Raw genomic sequence first — 21,735 nt, forward strand, 5'->3', positions numbered from 1 at the left:
AGTGAAAGGGAGGGAGGGAGGGAGGAAAAAAGTGAAAGGGAGGGAGGGAGGGAGGAGAATTGGAGGGGAAGGAGGGAAGGGAAGGGAGGGAGGGAGAGAGGGAGGGAGGAAAAAAGTGAAAGGGAGGGAGGGAGGGAGAAAAAAGTGAAAGGGAGGGAGGGAGGGAGGGAGGAGAATTGGAGGGGAAGGAGGGAAGGGAAGAGAGGGAGGGAGAGAGGGAGGGAGGAAAAAAGTGAAAGGGAGGGAGGGAGGGAGGAAAAAAGTGAAAGGGAGGGAGGGAGGGAGGGAGGAGAACTGGAGGGGAAGGAGGGAGGGAGGAAAAAAGTGAAAGGGAGGGAGGGAGGGAGGAAAAAAGTGAAAGGGAGGGAGGGAGGGAGGAGAATTGGAGGGGAAGGAGGGAAGGGAAGGGAGGGAGGGAGAGAGGGAGGGAGGAAAAAAGTGAAAGGGAGGGAGGGAGGGAGGGAGGAGAATTGGAGGGGAAGGAGGGAAGGGAAGAGAGGGAGGGAGAGAGGGAGGGAGGAAAAAAGTGAAAGGGAGGGAGGGAGGGAGGAAAAAAGTGAAAGGGAGGGAGGGAGGGAGGGAGGAGAACTGGAGGGGAAGGAGGGAGGGAGGAAAAAAGTGAAAGGGAGGGAGGGAGGGAGAAAAAAGTGAAAGGGAGGGAGGGAGGGAGGGAGGAGAATTGGAGGGGAAGGAGGGAAGGGAAGGGAAGGGAAGGGAAGGGAGGGAGAGAGGAAAAAGTGAAAGGGAGGGAGGGAGGGAGGAGAACTGGAGGGGAAGGAGAGAGGGAGGAAAAAAGTGAAAGGGAGGGAGGGAGGGAGGAGAATTGGAGGGGAAGGAGGGAAGGGAAGGGAGGGAGGGAGAGAGGGAGGGAGGAAAAAAGTGAAAGGGAGGGAGGGAGGGAGGGAGGAAAAAAGTGAAAGGGAGGGAGGGAGTGAGGGAGGAGAACTGGAGGGGAAGGAGGGAGGGAGGAAAAAAGTGAAAGGGAGGGAGGGAGGGAGGAGAATTGGAGGGGAAGGAGGGAAGGGAAGGGAAGGGAAGGGAAGGGAAGGGAAGGGAGGGAGAGAGGAAAAAGTGAAAGGGAGGGAGGGAGGAGAATTGGAGGGGAGGGAGGGAAAAAGTGAAAGGGAGGGAGGGAGGGAGAAAAAAGTAAAAGGGAGGGAGGGAGGAGAATTGGAGGGGAAGGAGGGAGGGAGGAAAAAAGTGAAAGGGAAGGAAGGAAGGAAGGAAGGAAGGAAGGAAGGAAGGAAGGAAGGAAGGAAGGAAGGAAGGAAGGAAGGAAGGAAGGAGAATGGGAGGGGAAGGAGGGAAGGGAAGAAAAAGAACTGGAGGGGAGGCAGGGAGGGAGGGAGGGAGGGAGGGAGAAAGGAAAAAAGTGAAAGGGAAGGAAGGAAGGCAGGCAGGCTCTTAGTCTTTAAGATTAAGAAGCACACTTCTCTTGACAGTACATAAAATAGAATAAAGCACCTACTCTAACTGTAGGAAAACCAATACAATAAAATATGCTAAATGTGGGGGTGGGGGGGGATCTCTCCCTCATGATTCCCGCAGCTTAATTGGCTGCTGAAGGCCCAGAGCAAGCTAGGATAAAGCTACAGTTCATTCTGTGCTCCCATCCAGGTGACCCGTTCATTGCAGATGACTTTGCTTCAAATGGGGTCGTGTGCCCAGACAGGCAAGACCAGATTTGGGTTAGAACAAGAATGAGCATCTTAAAGCATTCAGGATTCTTCCCAGTTCACATCCTACTCAAAATCTGAGCCTTCGGAAGACAGAAAACATACTCAGGTTCTAGTGCAGCCCTAAAAGCAGCCTCTTATATTTAAACTCACGCACGCACGCACGCACAAAAACATACACAGACCTCTCTCCACATCTTCTTCCTCCCCAGGGACAGCAAAATCCAGACTCTACATAACTCCCATGGTTTGGAGACCTTTGCATCACCTTAACTTCCTTCTAAATGTTAAAGTTGCCCTACTGATGGGTTGGGGGGGCCCTCCCCATCTGCAGGGGTCTCTCCTGGAAGAGGATAAGATGATGTTTTCAGGGGGAGCAGAGGTCCAAGAACCCCACCCTCACAGGCACTCTTCTTCCCAGCTCACCAGAAGAGGATCTTCACTTGGAGCAAGGAGTTGGAAGACATGGCAGCCCCTCGCTCAGCTGGGGGCCACAGAAAGGAAGGAAGGAGAACTGGTGGCCAGTCGAAGGGGGTCACCCCAAAAGAGAAGCTTTGTTAGGGATCAGGTCAATGAAGATGGGGGAAGAGAGATTCACTGATGCTCCATTCTGGGCCAAGCCTCAGAAGAAGAACTGATGTTTCTAAGCAACCGCTGGAAAGTTCTGTGATCAGACACACGGATACTCCTGGTGCACTAATCTGCCATACAGCCACAGGCTCATCTGTTCAGGGGTCCTTCCCAAAGAGGGGTATCCCCTAGGGCACCCTTCACGAGGCCCAGCACTCTGCAGATACATTGGACTGCAACGCCCATCACAAGGGACTACGAAGGGCGTGGTCAACACCTGGCCAGAGGTTGCCAGATTTGGGGAAGGACGGACAAAAACAGGAGAATTAGAAGCTGGCCCTTTCCGCAGCCATCCCAAACTCTGGAACAAAATAGGGGCTGAATCTGCACACCAGAGGCAATGTTCTTCAGCTGGGCAAGGACCTAACCCATCGATTGGGGATTGAGGAAGGCGGGCAGCCAAACTGCTGGCATTTTTTCCAAGGAAAATAAGACATTCTGCTAAAAAGTTCACATTACAGGAAGGGAGTGAGCTGGCTCCAAGCAAAAGGTGCCTTGTTGAGATGGGGCAACACACCTTTTTGAAGAATTTGTGGAAAGCCACATTAGCCTGCTGAACATTCCCAGGTTGGCCCACGCATGTGTTTTTGTCAGTCTCAAGAAATGGAGGAGAGGAGGCAGGCAATGATCCCTCCTAGGTAGGGATGCGCTCAAATCTAACCAAAGCCCACGTGGATTTTGCTGGCGGAGAGGGGGGAGATTTAATAGGGACTCAAAGATAAAACTTCGAGTCTTGGTTCAGCTAAATTGCTTTATCCCATGTAGGGAAAAAGGGGGCTCCCTATATCCGCAGACCGATCGCCTGCAGCGCAGCTAAGCTGCCTCTCTTCAGATGTCAGAAGGTGACAATAATCCTATCAATTTTTTTAAAAAATCCCTGCATATAAAAAAATTAGCTTTTCAGGGACCTCTGCTTTATCCCTGGCAGGCTTGCTTTCTAGATGCAGGGACTATGTGCCCAGTCTGAAGCAGACCCAATGCCTCGGCAAGAGCTAGACTTGTGTTTTGTCAGCAAGCGGTTATTCAACAGAGAAAGGATGATCAGCCACAGAGAATGAAAGAGGCTTTGTTTTCCACCTGCTTACAGCTTACTCAATTGGCAACCTATTTGCATGGCTTAATCCCCTGGAGCCAACATTGCCAGGCTGAAATGCATGTTTTTAAGAGAAAGGAAAGCGGCTAAAAAGGGATTACTGCAAATACAACCATGTGTTCTCCAGTTCTGTGGACCTTTAATTTCATTTTTTAAAGATTCCTTTCCTTACAAAAGGAAGCCAGAAAGCTGGGCTCATGGCAAATCCAAGCTGCAATGGTTTCTAGCCTCCACAGGGTAAAATCACGAGGAACATAGCTGCAGCTAAGGGTTTTAGAGGGAAGGGTGAATTTCTGCTCAGCAAACAGGCCATTAAAGGCAAAAGTGGGGCTGATATCCAGGAGGCGAAAAAATATTTGGGGTCCTTCTAAAGAACTGCATTTACATTTCACTGGTTTCCAAGCCACATAGACAAAAAAAAAAAGACATAATGTGGGAGAAAATATTATTTATCAGCTTCTCTATCACGCATCATCTTAACAGTCACTGTCATAAAGGCCATTGGTCCTGCAAATTAAATTCTGTTTTGCTTTTATTCAGACAGATAGATGCAAATTAACTCCATCTTTTTTTTTTCTTTCCTATATGGTTTTGGTCCCCAGGAGATCTTTCCCAAGTTCGGTCCACTTGGGATTGCTCAATTTCATTGCCTCAGGCCTTTTCCAGTCTAAAGTTGTTTTTCCAAGAAATATAAAAACTCTAACTGGAAATGCTGTTTTTGCTCCCAATGCAGCCGAACCTTTGAACCAAATCTGACGTCTTCTTGACAACATCTGGATGGTCAGGCGCCCTGCACAACTAATCTGGATGTGATCGTATAGCTTCCTTATCATTCCCTGCTTAACTTGTTTTTCACTGCAGGGGGAGAGAGGAAAATAGCGAAAAAACCAGAATTGCCGATGGAAGCCAGAGAGGGTCGGTTTAAATCGTAAATGACGTGCCGCAGTTACGTCGAACTTCATGCAAATAAAAATACCCCGAGTCTTAACGCTAACCATGCTGATAAAACTTTGCAAAATATTTGCAACCTGGCAAAAAGAAAATATTCTACAGTAGAAGGGGTGCCATGGAGAAGATTTACGCAGTTTTGGCTCAGCGCATAGGTGTATAGTGGCAAGGGGATTCCAAACCAGGAATGAAAACCTGGCTTCACCCATCCCATTAAACAGGGCTTGGCGGAACGGCTGAACCAGACCCAAGCTGGCTGGGTTTGCCCAACATTCAATTGTGGCTTATGAGCCACCGTGGCTGGGTTGGCGTGACGCTCAAAGCCAAAGCAGAGCATACTCCATTTGCTGGAGCACCTTACTAAAGCTGGAGGGACTGCCCAAGAAAGGGGTCAAAAGAGTCAAGATGGCAGCCCCAACGGTGGTGAAGTATGGAAAGAAGGGAAGGTTTTGGGCACAGGGCTGCCATCTTGACTCTTTTGACCCCTTTCTTGCAGGCCCTCCTGAACACAAGTGTGAACCAGGGTGGTGTACTGATCAAAATGGTCCAAAAGGGATTTAGAAGTAGCTTTTTCTAGCTTTGTGTTCCCTGATTGTGTTGAACTTTTACTTGGAAGTGATGGCCAGAGGGTAATGGGTGTTGAGCCCATTTTATCTGGCCTGCAGCAATTCACGCTGTCCCACCATTTCAAAACCTGTTTGAAGAACGTTCCCCAGAAACTGGAAGAATGTGTGTGGATTTTTTTAGCAAAGCTCACAAATGCTGGCTTATGGCGAATTCCTTTTCACCCAGCTCCATGTACAGGTAGTCCTCACTTAACAACCACACTTGGGACCAGAATTTCAGTTGCTAAGTGAAGTGGTCATTAAGCGTATCCAACCCGATTTTATGACCTTTTTTGCAACGGCCGTTGAGCGAATCACCATGGGCTTTAAGCAAGCCACATGGTTGTTAAGCGAATCACGCGGTTCCCCATTGCCTTTGCTTGCCAGAAGCCAGCCGGGAAGGTCAAAAATGGCAACCACCTGACCCCGTGACGCTACGACAGTCATAAATGCGAACTGGTTGCCAAGCGCCCCAACTGTGTTCATGTGACTGTGGGGATGCTGCGACAGTCGTAAGTGCGAGGACTGGTCATAAGTCAGTTTTTTCAGCACCGTCGTAAGTCTGAACCATCACTAAACAAATGGTTGTTAAGTGAGGACTGCCTGTAACTCTCCAGTGGCTTCTTCTGCGGTGTCTTGGCAAACCTACCCATTGATCCCTCAACTGGAAAATGAGTTCTCCAAAGATGAATCAACATCCATTAAAAGGTCCTCCTTCTGCAGGATGCCCCAATCATGCTTTTCATCCGAGCCACATGCCGGACCCGCCTTGTCAATGGAGGGAGTTCAGCAAAACTCTCCTTGTCCAACCGAATCTTCTTCTTGAGTCCTCCCATGCTAGGAATGGATGAAAAACACATTTCTTGCCTTGCATCTGTAAAAACAAACGGAGGACTCAGACTGGCATTTTTCCAACGCCCACAGATCCACAGGCAGGAACACGGGATCCCCCCATGCACATCCTCATGTTTTCAGGCCTAGGCTGTTTATGTCTAAAAATTCCCACCCTCCCCGAATCCCTTAACATTTCTGATAATTGCTGCCTGTCGCCTTTGAATTAGGCAGCGGAGGAGGAAATTACACAATACGAGGCAAGTTTTTTTAAAAAAAACGAAGGATTGCCTGGCAGGGAGTGAAATAAAAAGGAGACAAGGAAAAACATCCAGAAAAACATCAACAGACAGGGAATTAAGAGGAACAAGACTCATATGTCCAGCCGAGAACACTCAGTCTTGGGTGGTGCTCACAGAACTTCATCAAAACAGCGACGTGCTGCCCGTTTTTTCCGAGTAAGAAATAATTTGGTTCAATAATAAGCAAACCAGTAGAAAAACAGATAATTTGTCCACTGCTTTGCACAGAGCCGCACCTGCCCATCGTGCAATTCACACATATTTAGGCATTTTTATTCCAAACTTTTCAAGGCGACTCACTACCTTATCATCTGAATAGCCTTGCCCACCCATCCGGCCAGTAAATCCAGGAAAGGACCTTCCAAAAAAAAAATTACAAGTAGTCCTCACTTAACAACCATTTGCTTAGTAACAGTTCGGACTTACGACAGTGCTGAAAAACCGACTTGCAATTCACACAACCATTGCAGCATCCCTGCGGTCATGTGATCATGATCTGGGCACTTGGCAACCAGTTTGCATTTATGACCGTCGCAGCGTCCCGTGGTCACGGGATCGCCGTTTTCGACCTTCCCAGCCGGCTTCTGGCAAGCAAAATCAATGGGGAACTGTGTGATTTGCTTACCATGTGGTTTGCTTAATGGCCGCAGTGATTCGCTTAACGGTCGCCGCAAAAAAAGGTTGTAAAATCGGGTCAGGTTCGCTTAACGACCACTTCGCTTAGCAACTTAAATTCCGGTCCCAATTGTGGTCATTAAGCAAGGACCACCTGTAAATTGTTTGTGGGGTTGGGATCCATTCCTATCTGTTTACATGATTAGGGGAAAGGAAGAGAGAGAAAGGTTGTGGGTGGCAGAGGAAAGGAAGGGAGGGAGGGAGGGAGGGAGGGAGGGAGATTGAGAGGGAGAGAAAAGGAGTGATAAAGCAGATTGCTCACCCCAGCCCTGAGCTATAAACTGCAATGAAAATGAGTTTTTAACAAGGGCAAGATTCAGCCACTGTAACCCCCTCAGTGTCTCTCCTGACTGTATACTGAAAACTAACCACAAAAATGCCAGCAATGCATCGAACTGGCGCTTTCCTGCCAGCTAGGCTTACCTAAGATGGAGGGGAAGGTTCAAGAGTGATTCAAAACTGTTTCCCAATAAAATTAAGCCCTGAACACATGTGCAGGACGAGTGCAGTGGCCAACCCTGGGGATTGGAGCAAGGCCAGGCTCGGAACGCGTCACCCTTGTGTGCAGGGCATCGCCTTGATTTGCAAGCGGGATCTTTATTATCTTTAGAGCAGCAGGCTGACCAAGGGTCCGCCAGGATGAGCAGTAAAAATGACATGCCGTAATCTTTTTCCTATGAATCATTTGCAGCTGAAAACAGCACAGACCACACGCACGGGGCATCCTGTTTAATGTCCCCCTGGGAGTCCATTTTTGGTCATGTTGGGGGGTTTTTTTGGACACAAAGTGGAAGGCTGTGCCAACTCGCTCTTATTCTCAAACAACACCCCCGTTCAGTTCTGAGTTATCTTTTTTAATTAGCAAGGTCTTTTTTTCCCTAAGCGTGGAGTTCTGGCAAGCCCCGCCCCTCAGTGACATCACCAGGCAAGCCCCTCCTTTCGTTGCTTGGGTCACGATGCTGCTGCAGGGCGGAGCTTGCATAGTGACATCACGGCGTCTGCTCAGGGCAAAAAAAAAGCCCCTCTTGTTCCTCGCTTGCCAGCGAAAAACAGGCCAGTCAGGTCCGGCTCGTTTTTTGCCCACAGTCGTCAAACTGGCTACAGCTTGCTGCTTTTTGCTCTCTCTGGTTGACATGATGTGACTGTTCTCTTCCTTACCGTTCTTGTTTTTCTTATGCGTTGTTTCTTTGCTTTCGATTGCCTGGAGCGACCTTGGGTAACAAGCTTTGAAAAGCCTGTGATAGATTATTGTATCAAGTCGCCTTATTTGGTGTGAGCTTAACAGATTGTGCAAATCAGCCTATGTGTTAGGAGGCTCAGGACCCTGGGCACGAACCTAGCCTGTTGAACAAACAAAGTTCCTTGTTTATTTCACGTCGGCCCTTTCTACAGCCAGTCTCCGCAGGATTCCCAACTTCCCAAACTGGGAGCTTTGAAAGGAGAAGCAAAACATGCTCCAGATGGGCACATCCTAGACTGGGGGTGCTCAAAGGCTGCCCGAAGCCCTCCGGAGCCCTGGCTGATGTCATCAGATGGACGCATCACTGGCGTAAGCTTAGCCTTTGACTACAATTGGTTAGTCTGAAAAGGTGTTTCAATTTGGGGGTCCCAGCCTTGACAGCTGGATGGAAAGGGATGTGTAGAGGGGGCAGAAGGAAAATCCCCTTTTCCTGGCTGTGCCAACCGGTGCACCCAGAAGTGACGCTTAATAGGAAGCCCTGGTGTGTCTGTCCAAGCCACATCCAGCTTCACCAGCATCAAGCCACTTCCAAGCCGCATCCAGCTTGACCGGCAGAGCCACAAAACCCAACTTCCCCCCCTTGGCCCCTCTGGCCAGCCCTCTAGAGAACATTTAGGGCCAGTTATGCACGCCAGGCATTATCCCAACATTCCTTTGTCAACTGTTTCCTTCTGCCTTGAAACTTCTGATGGCAAAGGGAGAGAACTTGGCCCTTTCTTCTTAAAAGAGGCAGAGGATCTATTCAACGGCCCCGGCTGCCCCTCGCTGCCAGCCACTGAAGCTTGCCCTTTTTCATTAGTGTGGTCATGAAAGGAGAAGAAATATCTGCGCTGCCGTTTTTCCCTAACACGCTAAGCCGGGATGCAACTGGTGGGGTTTGGGGGGAACACCAGAGGGACGGTCCTCGCTGCCACAGTCTGAAAACTCATTTCTTGCCTCTGCTTTGGGAGAGCCAAATCCTGATGGCGCTGGTTTCTTTTCAGCGGAGAATAATGATGCTTGGACCCCCTGCAAAATTCCTTAAACCAGACGGAAAGCCGTATCTGGAAGCATTCAATGATGCTCTAACGTTCCTTAAAAATGTGTGGTTTGGGGTTTGGGAATGAGTTTGTTTGCATTGAGTCTGGATTGGAAGCATATTTTTCTACTCTGCCACCCACAGCCTTTCTCTTCCCTTCCCCTAATCATGTAAACAGACAGGAATGGATCCCAACCCCACAAAAAACTTACAGGTGGTCCTCACTTAATGACCACAACCGGGACCAGAATTTCAGTTGCTAAGTGAAGCGGTCATTAGGCAAATCTGACCCGACTTTATGACCTTTTTGTGGTGGTCGTTAAGTGAATCACCATGGGTGTTAAGTGAATCACACGGTCGTTAAGCAAATCATATGGTTCCCCACTGATTTTGCTTGCCAGGAGCCAGCCGGGAAGGTCAAAAATGACGATCACATGACCACAGGACTCTGCAACAGTCATAAATGTGAACCAGTTGCCAAGTGCCCAAATCGTGATCACGTGACTGTGGGGACACAGTCGTAACAGTGAGGACTGGTCATAAGTTGGTTTTTCAGCACCGTCGTAAGTCCGAACCGTCACTAAACAAATGGCTGTTAAGAGAGGACTGCCTGCACACTTTTCTGTCTCCAGGGAAATGCAGTGGGGGACCCCTAGTCAGGTTCTTCAGTTTTCTTCCCCCCCCCCGCCTTCTCTGTGAAACTGACAACAGACCCCACAATTTCACCAGGGAACAGAGTGGGAGTGAGAAACACTGAAGGAAGTGAACTCTGGCTGTGAACGCAAGTTTAGGCAAATCCAGAGAAAGGAGATGGAAAAGTGTGTGTGAAGAGACAGAGATGGAGGGCAGCAAACACAGAGCCACCCCCATAGATATCAGCAACTATTAATAAAGCTATTAATAAAATAAGTGCAGGAAATCAGCCTGCACTGTTTCCAAACCGGTGGCTGTCCAGCCTTGGATTGATAACCACGAATTCATTCTGAAAAAAAATCTGTTCCATGTGGAGCAGCTTGCCCTCTTTGTAAATATTTATATACTTTATCGCTTTGTGGTTGTCATTCTTCCCTGGGAACAGAGAACAATCTTGCTCCTCTGACTTAGCCAATGGGGCCTCCAAATACTCCATGGTGGGTGGGCAGTTGCGTCTAAGCTGGTCTGGGATCTTGGTAAGGGGGCTAGGGTTGTTTGAAACAGGAAAGGGGTGAACTTTTAAAGAGAGCCACAAAAGGAGAAGAAGGTCTTCTGGGTTAAGATAGCCGTGCTCCAAAATGCGTGCTTGGTTCTGTCTTAAGAGAGCAAAGGGGATAATCCTGGGTTCAAATGTTCCATCAACTCTGCCTATCTATATCTATCTATCAGTCCATCCTTCCATCCATCCATCCATCTCTGCCTGCCTGTCTGTCTGTCTATCCATCTATCTCATCTCTCTCACCATCCATCTCTCTCTCCATTCCTCCATCCATCCACCCATCTGTCTATCTATCCCTCTCTATCATCTATCTATATCCATCTCTTTCTCTCTCATATCTATCCATCCGCCCGTCCGTCCGTCCGTCCGTCTATCTGTATTTCTATCCATCCATCCATCTCTCTCTCTATCCCTCTGTGTGTCCATCCATCCATCCATCCATCCATCTCTTGTCTGTCCATCCATCCATATCTATCATCTATCTATCCATCCATCCCTGTCTGTCTATCATCTATCTATATCCATCCCTCTATCTCTCTCTCTGTCATATCTATCTATCCATCTCTCTCCATCCTTCCCTCCCTCCTTCTAACCTTAACTCTTGCAATTTAAAAATTAGCACCATTTTGACTTCAAGAAGAGTTTAAAGACATTCCCACCCCTAAAGAATGGAAAATTAAAACCTTCTGTCCCCATCACTGCATTGTTTGTGAACCTAAGGCCACCCTCCAGCTTTAAAAGTCATTATTTTGAGGGGGATTTTAAATCTTTTTTTCTGGTAAATATAGATTGAAGAACTGCAACCTGAGTCCATTTGCAAGGATCATCTTCCTGAAGTTATTTTGTGTCAGGCCCGTTTTGGCAGACCGTGGGATAAATGTTTGTAAAGTTAACAAATAAAACACGTGGAAAAGTCAGAGGCCTGCAGTGTGGGAAGGGAAACTGGGGAAAAGTCCTTTTCTACATCTGCTTTTGAGGTTAGAAAGGCATCTAAGACAGACTCACACCCGGAGGAACGTGGGTACAAATTGTCCCAACCCGACTGAACAGTGGGCATCCCCAGCTGTTGCCGTTTCACCTTCCATCTGGAAAACATTGAATTTTCCTGGATGAGGTATAACAGCTGGCCAGACTCGGCCGCAGATGAAAACTCCAGTCTTGGAACAGGGATGTGAAGGGGTCAGAAAAAAAGTCTGTCTCTTTTCTCATCGTACTTCTGAGATTCTGTGGGAGGAAACGCAGCGAGAGCACAAAGCAAGAGACCCCAGCTTTATTCTCCCCCATTGCTTCACCAGCAATAAAAACTGAACATCGGTTGACATAATGATCCCAAAGTTCATTGATTAGGCTCCAACTGTTGCTTGCTTAGGCCAAACCAAGACAACGAAACTGATCTGGTCTGAGCCCAACCCCATCCACACAGACACAAAAAAGACTACAGGTAGTCCTTGCTTAACGACCACAATTGGGACCGGAAGTGAAGCGGTCATTAAGCAAATCCAACCCGATTTTATGACCTTTTTTTGCAGGGGTTGTTAAGCGAATCACCACGGATGTTAAGTGAACCATGTGGTCATTAAGTGAATCACGGGGTTCCCCATTGATTTTGCTTGCCAGAAGCCAGCAGGGAAAGTCGAAAATAGCGATCACGTGACCACAGGACGCTGTGACAGTTATAAATACAAACTGGTTGCTAAGCACCCAAATCGTGATCACGTGACCACAGGGATGTGGCTACAGTTGTAAGTGTGAAGACTGGTCATAAGTCATTTTTTTCCAGCACCGTCATAAGTCCAAACCATCACTGTACGAATGGTTCTTAAGCAAGGACTACCTGTATTTCTTACAACCAAATTACTAAGCCACGTAAGGCCAAGTCGGACCACAAATCTGTCCAGTATTGTCAATGCTAGACAGGAACTTTCCAAATCATGCACCGAGCAATGGCTTTTCTCCTAAAAGTAAAATAAGAATCTAGTCCTCATTGTTCAAAATAAATAGGTGTTTATTAAATAAGCAGAAAGGAAGCAGCCTGCTTCATACCAAGATGTACCACTGAAAGATGCACCCTAGGCTGTTGATGTTGACCAACGGTAACTCTCCAGATTTTCAAACAGGATTTTTTTTCCTACTTGGAGACATCAAAGGTTGAACCTGGCTACTTCTAAATGCCAAATTTGAAGAATGTACAGACTTTCTCTGGTAAGGAAGAGGAGTTGGGGGGGGGTGGAGAACTTGCAACCTTTTGGATATGGGACACCAGAATTATTCTGTAGTTGGGGGGTGCCTAAATTGAAAAATAAAAATTAAATTGTAATTCTCCAGCTGGCATGGCCAGCCCGGAAGGATGCTGGGAGTTGCAGCTTGCAGTAGGATCCCCCCCAGCAGAAGGCTGACTCCCACAAATGAGATCACCAACGGTTGGAAGGCCTTTAAGCGCCCAGGCAGCCGCTCCTTGCAGATGCATCGATAAGCAACGACCATGTCGGACGCAAAAGCTTGATCAAGGATGTTGAGAGAAGCATCATTTTTTGTCAGAGCTAAACAGAAGAACCTGGAATCCAGTGACACCGGACAGATTAAGGCACTCCCCATGGGAACACTGAATTGCAGAATGTAACAGTCGGAAGGGGTCTTGGAGATCACCTAGTCCAACCCCCAAGGATGAGCCATTACAGATCTGAAGGTGCTACGTGGACGCCCCGATGCAGCTATTTTTCTTTAAAGTGCCCCCAACCGTTGCAACAGACAGAGCAGAGCTTCCCCCCCGCCCCGAGCAGAGCTCCCCACCCCAGACCTGTCCCCCACGCCATTGTATGGCCTTCCCGTCAGCTCACACAATCCCCAGTCATGAGCGCAGACCAGGCTGGGAATAGCTGTACCTCTGCGGGATTTAAAAAAAAAAGAGAGAGAGAGAAAAGCTAATAAATACATAAATAAACATTATTCACAACATCTGAGTTGGAAGATGCCTCTACGTTCCAACATTTAGCAGCCATCAGGAGAAGAAAGGAAGATCATATGATATAAAGGAAGGAAGGAAGGAAGGAAGGAAGGAAGGAAGGAAGGAAGGAAGGAAGGAAGGAAGGAGGGAGGGAGGGAGAAAGAAGGAGGGAGGGAAGAAGGAAGGAAAAGAGAAAAAGAAAGAAGGAAGGAGAGAGAGAGAAAGAGGGAGGGAGGGAAGGAAGGAAGGAAGGAATAGAGAGAGATAGAGAAAAGAGGGAGGAAGGAAGAAAGGAGAGAGAGAGAAGGAAGAAAAGAGAGAGAGAAAGGGAAGGGAGGAAGGAAGGAAGGAAGGAAGGAAGGAAGGAAGGAAAAATTGAAAGAAAGAGAAGGAAGAAAGGGAAAGGGAAGGCAAGGGGCATGGTTTCTTAGTCCCGAACCAAAAAAAAAAAGGCATGGAAACATTCTTTCTGCAAAATCTCAACACATGTCAAGGTTTCTTCAGCTGCTGCACAAATCTCTTTCCCCCCCCCAGTAAGGGAAGAGAGGACGCTGCCTAAAAAGGCCCATCCTGGGCCGGCCTCTTGACCTGTGCATTTCCTTTCCCAGGCCGTTTAAGACCCTCCAGGGCAGAGATGCCCAAAGCAAGATCGACCATCCCCAGGGGGGCATCTCCGCTCCTTCCCGCTCAGACCCAAGACCTGCTTTGGGAAACCAGAATGGGGGTCTGGCGGAAGGGTCCCCGCCATCCCACCACTGTGGACTCAGGACCCTGCGAGCAGAACCTTTTCCGGCCGGGGGGCCTTCGAAAAAGCAGGCGGGGAAAATCAAGAACGCTCGGCGTTTCCCTTGTCTTTCGCCTTCCTTGGACCCTAATCAACTGCATTAATCAGTAAAGAGAATCAGTCCCTACATAAATTCACCATTTTCCCCCTTCGGTCCCATTTAAAAATGATCGCCAAGCAGCCGAGGGAGGCTTCGCGCCGACTTCCACACCTCGAACCCCTCTGCCCTCCATCGATCACGCGGCCCCCTCCACACGGGTGCCACGGCATCCCCCCATAGATACCCCGGGAATGTCCAACAGGAAACTAGTAGAAACTGGGAGCGTTCAGGCCAGGGAGACCCGGTCACAGCTGTTCTTCCGTCCGGAAAGAGCTGTTGGCGGCCCCGGGTTGTCCCAAACCCGGCTCTGCCTCCAGGATGTTATCCAAGGACCCGTGCTGGACGGGTTTGGCTTTGCGGAAACAGAAATGCCACAGCAAGGCTGAAACGGCCACGAGGATCAGGGCGGAGGCCAGGCCTGCCGCTATATAGATGTAGGTCATCTGGCGAAGGGGGGTTCGGACCAGCCGGCAAGGACCGTGTTCTTGGACGTTGCCGTCATCGTCCGTCGGGCTGGAACCCGCTTGGTTGGACGCCACGACGCAGAAGAGATACTCGGTGCCGGGCAAGAGCTCGGAGACCACCGTGAAGCGGGAGGTGCTGTTCAGGGGGGGCCCCCAAATGAAGCCCTGGCCAGCAGCGTGGTACTTGAGGTGGTACTGCTGGACTGTGGACGAGGGGGCGCACCAGTGCACGCTGGCCCTGGTCTCGCTCACGTGGACAGCCCGCAGGCGGGGGGTGGCCGGGGCCACGTCCGGCCCGGTGACCCCAGGACACAGGCACTTGCTGAGCCGGCTCAGTTCGAGGCAGGGCACCTGGAGGTGTTTGCAGCGGTCGTACATGCAAATGGGGGGCAGCGGCCGTGGGGAGCCGCGGAGGGGGGGCTCAGTTGTCCAGAGGTTGTCGTAATAATCCTCGTAGTCGTCGTAGTCGTCGGACACTGCGGGGGAGGCCTTCTCCTGCCTGGATATCGGGGTACGGCTGCCCGGGGAGGGAAGGGTGTCTGCCCCTTGGATTGGTTTGGGCAGAGGGTGGCCCATGCTGGTCGGGGAGCCCTGAGGGCAGAGCATCAGGAGACCGCAAGCCATGATTGGAAAGAGCGTCCAAGGTGGCATGGCTGCTGCAGAGAAACAGGAAGGGGGATCCATGAGTAAAAAGCCTAGTTGACAGACTCGAGATTATTCTCTTACAATGCAGCTGGAGGCTTCCCCTTCCTTCCTTCCTTCCTTCCTTCCTTCCTTCCTTCCTTCCTTCCTTCCTTCCTTCCTTCCCTATCATCCTTCCTTCCTTCCTTCCTTCCCTCCCTCCCTCATCTTTATCCCTTCCCCTTTTCCCTTTTCCCTTTTCCCTTTTCCCCTTTCCCCTTTTCCTTCCTTCCTTCCTTCCTTCCTTCCCTCCCTCCCTCCCTCATCTTTATCCCTTCCCCTTTCCCCTTTCCCCTTTTCCTTCCTTCCTTCCTTCCCTATCTCCCTTCCTTCCTTCCTTCCTTCCCTCTCCCCCCTCCCTCCCCTTTATCCCTTCCTCTTTCCCCTTCCTTCTTTCTTTCCTTCCTTCCCTATTTCCCTCCCTCCCTCTCCCTTTATCCTTTCCCTCCCTCCCCCCCTCCCTATTCCTTCCTTCCAGTTCAAAACAGAACTTGCCCATAGAGTGGCATGAAACATGCTTCAAAGCCGGGAACCAACAGCTGGGCTCTCCACTGCATGTTTTCCGGAGGCGGCATCACACCGCAAGTTTGCGGCTCCCTTCCTCTGAACCGAAGGCCCTGCTCTCAACCCCTCGTATCAATTTCATTTTTATTTTTAATTAGGCCATTTGCCTGTCGCTTCAATCCGAGCAAGCTCTAAGCCAGGTACGGATTTGGCGTTTAAAGCAATTCCTTAATGCCAAATCTGAAAAAATTTAGTATCAGCACTGGTGGTTCCGTTATTAATCAAAGACTTTTTACTAATTTCCAGAAGGCGGTACGAGTGGGACCCACCTTCTTCTGGGGGGGCAAGCTATTTCAAAGGAGAACCCCCCCCCTAGGAAATTCCACCATCAATTTATATCTCAGATTTCTCCCTTTCAAAACTGGCATTGGGGAAAATACTGCACTTATCATAGCCACCCAGAGTCATTTTTATAGTGAGATGGGCTGTGGATAAATCCAATAATACATTTAATAAATAAATAAATAAACTTGATGAAGCCAGTGTTGGGGAGTTCCCCAGGCCGATTCCTCTGGAAAACGCTTATCTTGCCCTCTTTCGCAGCCAGCAATCCACCTGTTTCTTCCCCTCCTGGATTTCAGGAAAAAATGAGAACTCCACACCCCGAAAAATTAGATGGGTTCTGCAAGATGAAGGCCAATATACAGGCGTACCTCGGCAAGGCTGATTCCAGACCACCGCAATAAAGCGAATATCGCCATAAAGCGAGTCACAGGAATTTTCCATCTTCCCAGTGTATCTAAAAGTTACGTTTGGTGAAAAACTGTGTCTGTAGGGTTTTTTCTTTATGTTTTTAAATGGGGGGAAAAATTGTTAGATGGGATTGTTGTATTGCAAGTTGAAATGGACTATAGAAATAATGTTTACCGTAGTTAAAATTGGAGTAAGAGATTGATGGGGGTTTTTTATGCATATCTTTGACATAGAAAGTCTGAAGTCACTTTATGTATTTTTTTCTATTCATTTATTTCTGCACTTCCATAGTTTTCTCTTTTTCTTTAGTGCTGAATTCTGCCTTTTCTGTATTCTATCTTTTGTATTTTAATTCTACTCTGCAAAAAAAGCAATAAGGCTCTTTGCGTTAAAAACAACAGCTAAATTTTGCTATATTGTCTGCAAATTAGGCAGATCTCGACTGCCCATTGACGATTCTATCCATTTGTAAATATATTACCATGTTTTGTTCATTTCATTGAATATATTTTTAATGTATTTCAACGCATGTCAATGTACTTTTTTTATTTGTAATTCTGGTCTGGGACCGTAATAATAAAGATTGATTGATTAAAAACAATAAAAGTTACATTCACACTATACTATAGTCAGTGAAGTGTGCAATAGCATTATGTCGAAAAAAATAACATGCATACCTTAATTAAAGAAGACGATTGCTTAAAAATGCTAATCTTTTGGAAAGACTGGCTCAATGCAGGGGTGCCACAAATCTTCAATTTGGAGGAAAAAAATGCAATATCTGCGCAGCACAATAAAATGAGGCGTGCCCGTACCTTTTCCCACCGGGCCTTGGAGCGGGGGGAAGTGCCAAGCCTCAACTGCACCAGTTGGATAAAGGATGCTGTCACCAGGCATTTGCAAGGTGCCCACTTAATCAGGAAAAGCAGAAGAATTAATCAGCAGCAGAAACTCAGGGGCTCACCTGGCATGCTCAGCAAAATCCGGCCCAAATCTCGGCTAAGAGTTTGCAGGATGCTTTGGGATCCGAGCAAGACGCTGGAAGGAGTCCAAATTCAGGAATCAAAACAGGGGAAAATATATCTGTCTCAAGCCCTCCTCAGCATCACCTCTCCTGTTTTCCAGGATTCTGCACTCGCTCACAAGCCACAGAGTTCTCTGCTCAAAGTCGCTCGCAAAGAAAACTTTTATATCTTACTCATCCAATGACTTCATCCCCTCTTCTTCACCTCCCCTTTTTACAACTGGGTCCAGCCAGTGGGAAGCAGCGAAACTGCAGCCAAAGGGGTGGTTTTCCCTTTTTAATTTCCTTTTTTTTTTCCTTTGGGGCCTCACCCCCGCCCCCCCCATGCAGGTGTCCCTGAAAAAAAGCCAACCATGCCTTATAAGGACCGTTTGCACCCTCCCCGCCGGGGATCCGCTCAGCAAAAAAATTTAAAAAAAATACAGACCTTTAATTCTCTCCCGGAAAAAAAAAAAGGAGGATTAATCAAGAGCTGTGAAAAAGCTAGGCAGCCAGAGAGGAGGAAGAAGACAGAGGGGGACTAAGAAAGCAGATGATTTTTTGACTAGGCAAGGAAGACTCATCTCAAACAGACACATTTCCTGTTACAGCTCAACCTGGATCAGGAAAGCTTATTCAGCCCAGGACCCAGACATCCCATAAACACCCTCTCGGGGGATTACCATCCAATAAATCCCAGCCACAACTTCATCATCACTTCATCCATTCTCCAAGAGGGCTTGCCCATCTGTTCTTGAGCCTTGGCCTTTGCGCCCATTTCACAGATGGAGGGAGCAAGGTCAGCAGGAGCAGCTGGCAAGGTTGGGCAAACAGATCAGCGGGTCCTGTTAGCCTCTCCAAAATCCGGCTGCCGGGTTTCTCCGAGGCGTGGAGCAGACGGATGTCCTGTTCCAAACAACGGCTCTGTTCTGCACTGGGGAACCCAGAATTTGTAATCCAAGGTTAGAGAAATTTAGAAGAATCGTGGTTTCTCTAAATCGCAGTCACTTTGGGACGGAAGTCATGGGTTTATCGGCTGAGTTTATACAACAGGGGCTTAATCTGACTTGGTGGGCTTTGAACATGGTTTGTGGCTTAGGACGTCATATAAACCTGGATCATTTTACTGCGGGATTTTGTGTATTGTCTGAACCCAGAAAAATGGGTTAAGGCAGCAACCAAGTTAAACAGGATGGTCAGAGGTATACAATGGTGGAACGGTCCACCTAGAGAGGTTGTGAGTTCTCCACCTTTTGAGGTTTTTAAGAAGAGGGCAGTCACTTCTTAAGGATTTCCTTGGGCCTCAAAATCAACCATACTGCAGAGGGTTGGCTAGATAATCTTTGGAGTCCCCTTTCAATCCTACAATTCTTTAATTCTATGTTGAATGAATCCAGCCATTCACCTTAAACCACTTGTCTAAGATTGGCCCTGGCAAGGGGGAAAGAAAAAAATATCACACCCACAACCTTCTTAACTGATCTTTTTGATTCTGAGAGTCATCTGGAAAGGGCTGAAATGTTAGATGTTTTTACACACGCCCTCTGCCAATGTCTTAAAAGTATTTTCTTTATACTTTTGTTCACCTAAGCTGCTCCTGGTCATAAAAGAAAGGGGTTTTGCAGAGCCTCGGAAACTGTTTTATTAAGATAGCTTTTCTTCCTCTCAAAGGGGAAAAAGTGTATTTTGGACATATTCAAGGACAGGGATTCAGAAAAACAAATGTGAAATTCCTCCCCTGCCTTAAACGTGGGTGTCCAATAAAAATAGCATTGATATATGCCTTGCATGCTTCCAAACCCATGGAATCAAGGGTTCTTGATTAAAGGATAATAATCACGTTACATTCTTGAATTGCCCACTGAGTCAGCTTCAGCTTGGTTTGAAAAAAGAAATAATTAAGGGATGCTTAATTCATAATCACTGAGACTTTTGGCTGTCGTAAACAGTACAGAGATGAATCATGCCCCAAAACTTAAGGATGATCCATTGCAGGCAAACTCCTTAATGGGTGAACATTAATTATTTGCAGGTGAAAAGGAATGGGATAGTCCTTAAAAGCCATTTTTTCTCAACAGTTATGCTGAGACATTACCACGATGTTGTGACTCAGCACAAGCCAATTCTGAGCAAAAGCATTTCCAGGAAAAAATAAAAAGGCCCTTTGGATAAGCGTGGATTAAATCCAAGGTAGTTTGCTAACTTGGGAAGAGTCCGCCAGAAAGTAGAAATGGCTCAGCTGCCAGATGACAACCCTGAGATATTTTAGGTGTTTTAAAAATTTTATTTTGGTAGCTGGGTTTAAAATTCTGGGCTTGTTTGCAGAGACACTGTAGTTCCCTTGATCAGTTTGCATTTCTGTGTCAGCCCATCGAGCCTGCAATTTGAATGGGATTTTTCAGAGTATATGAAGCATTTGCTAAAATGAAAAAGATATAGACGTACCTAAGAATGTATGGCTTTTCTTTTAGCAACCAGATAGCTATGGGCAGCGGGAAGAAATGGATAAAATAAGAACTGGGGAGACAGCAAGCACTGAACAAGACACTGGGGGCAAAAAAATTAGTTTTCATTGCAAATATTCAGTTTTGAGGACTCCATAAGGGAGAAGCATTCTTATTTCCAGCTTTCGGGGCAAGTCAAGGCGAGCAGAATAATTATGTAAAAATTAAGGTACTTTTTAAGGGGGAAAGGGAAGGAGGAAGGATCGACTATTTAATGTGCCACTTTCCTGTAAAAAAAAATCCAGGTGGTACAACAGAATGGGAAGCATTTCTGTATTTGATTGTGACAACTATCTTGTAAGGTAGGCCAGGCCAGGAAATGGCGACTGGGTTTGCATGAGATGTTGGTTAACAGAAGCCCGGTTGAATAAACCACCTTTCGGGGTCAGTTCCACAAGCTGGCTAGTTTGTGATTTAGTCCATTTCCGTTTTTAAATGCCTTTATTGCACTGCTAGGTCTGTCAAGTCCAAGGCAGCTTCTGCTGGGGGTCTCCTCTTGTCGGATCCCAACGACACACCTGCGAGGTAGGCTGGGCGGGGGGAAAACCAGGCCCCCTCAAACAGCAATAAGCAATCCACACGCAGGAGCAGAACCCCCTTAATCCAAAGGGGCCAGAAACAACACAGTTCAGCTGCAAAGATTCAGCAATGCTTTCACCTTCAACCCAGCACTGGAAAAAGGAGATTTTCCTCCCTCGCACTCCCAGCCCCCAGAACGAGCTTTCTTCAGAAGAAGGTAGAGGTTTATCGCAGAGAAATGTTCCAAACTTAGAGCCAAAGGTCCCGGCCACGGGCTGTGGCGGAGCCTTATGGGGCTGTGACGCAAAGGTGGTGCAATTGACTAATGTGTCCTGGCATGCGGCTGGCAACAGAGGTGTGACTACGCCCTTCTCCCGTGGGTGGGGAGCAGTGGGGGTCACATCCAGCCCGAGGCTGGGCTAACAGCAGAGTTTACTTGTGGTTTCTGGAATGCAGACTCTCCTTCCCAGAAAGAGAGGGTGGGGGACAGGACAGGAACGGATCACTCCCCACTCCAAGTTCAACTGAAAAAATAGCTGGCTGGGCAGGACCCTCTGTGTCCTCGTAACTGGCCATTAATCAGAAAAACAGCAAATTTACACCAAGGAACTTATTACCAGTGGTGCTGGCTTCCTGTCCAAATTCCAGGGCTGGAGGAAATCAAATCTGCCATTTGAGGTCTGAAGAATTATTAGGCTTTTCCTAATTTATTCTGGTGGAATCCTGCCTGGCCTTCCCAAAATTAGCCTTCTTGCTCAATTCAGGTTGCAAACAAACATTTCCCCAAAGGTTTTGTTCTTTTCCCCTTTCTCCCAAGCAACCCTCTCTGCGCTGAGGACAAGCAACTTGTCCAAAGCTTCAAATCTAGTTTCAAGAGGGCGCAGGGAAGCTGAAGTTTCTTACTCAGGGCTTCTCTGTGCCCTCTTGAAACCTAGAGGAGGTATTTAGCTGTTTCTATTTGGTTTCGGTAAACACAAGATTCGTCTTTACTTTTAAATTACTCAGTAGGCTTGGAGGATTTGCAATTGCATACCAGTGGTGGAGAAAATTGTCTAGCTGTTTTAGATGCAGAATCTGGTTTGCTGAAAATACCAGTCTGCCCTTGCATCTTGAAAAAAGTAATAAAGGTAGTCGTCGCTTAATGAGCACAATTGGGACCGGAATTTTGGTTGCTAAACAAAGCGGTCATCAAGTGAATCTGACCTGATTTTACGACCTTTTTTGTGGCGATCGTTAAGTGAATCACCACAGGGGTTAAGCGAACCACAT

The 21,735-nt window shown here is 47.8% G+C and overlaps 2 protein-coding genes across 2 annotated transcripts in view; one reads left to right on the forward strand and one right to left on the reverse strand.

Moving 5' to 3' along the window:
- Positions 1 to 21,735, forward strand: part of TTC9C (tetratricopeptide repeat domain 9C) — a 395,268-nt gene that overhangs the window by 305,792 nt on the left and 67,741 nt on the right. The window lies entirely within an intron of this gene.
- LRRN4CL (LRRN4 C-terminal like) lies at positions 14,223 to 15,155 on the reverse strand. The gene has a single exon (XM_063316941.1). It carries the CDS (start codon positions 15,151 to 15,153, stop codon positions 14,284 to 14,286), a length of 870 nt encoding a protein of 289 aa, XP_063173011.1. The 5' UTR covers positions 15,154 to 15,155; the 3' UTR covers positions 14,223 to 14,283.

The sequence above is a fragment of the Candoia aspera genome, chromosome 17, assembly GCF_035149785.1.
Source record: "Candoia aspera isolate rCanAsp1 chromosome 17, rCanAsp1.hap2, whole genome shotgun sequence".
NCBI classification, from domain to species: domain Eukaryota; kingdom Metazoa; phylum Chordata; class Lepidosauria; order Squamata; family Boidae; genus Candoia; species Candoia aspera.

Coding starts and splice junctions, on each gene's coding strand:
- LRRN4CL (XM_063316941.1), bottom strand. CDS start 15,153: ATGCCACCTTGGACGCTCTTTCCAATCATGGCTTGCGGTCTCCTGATG.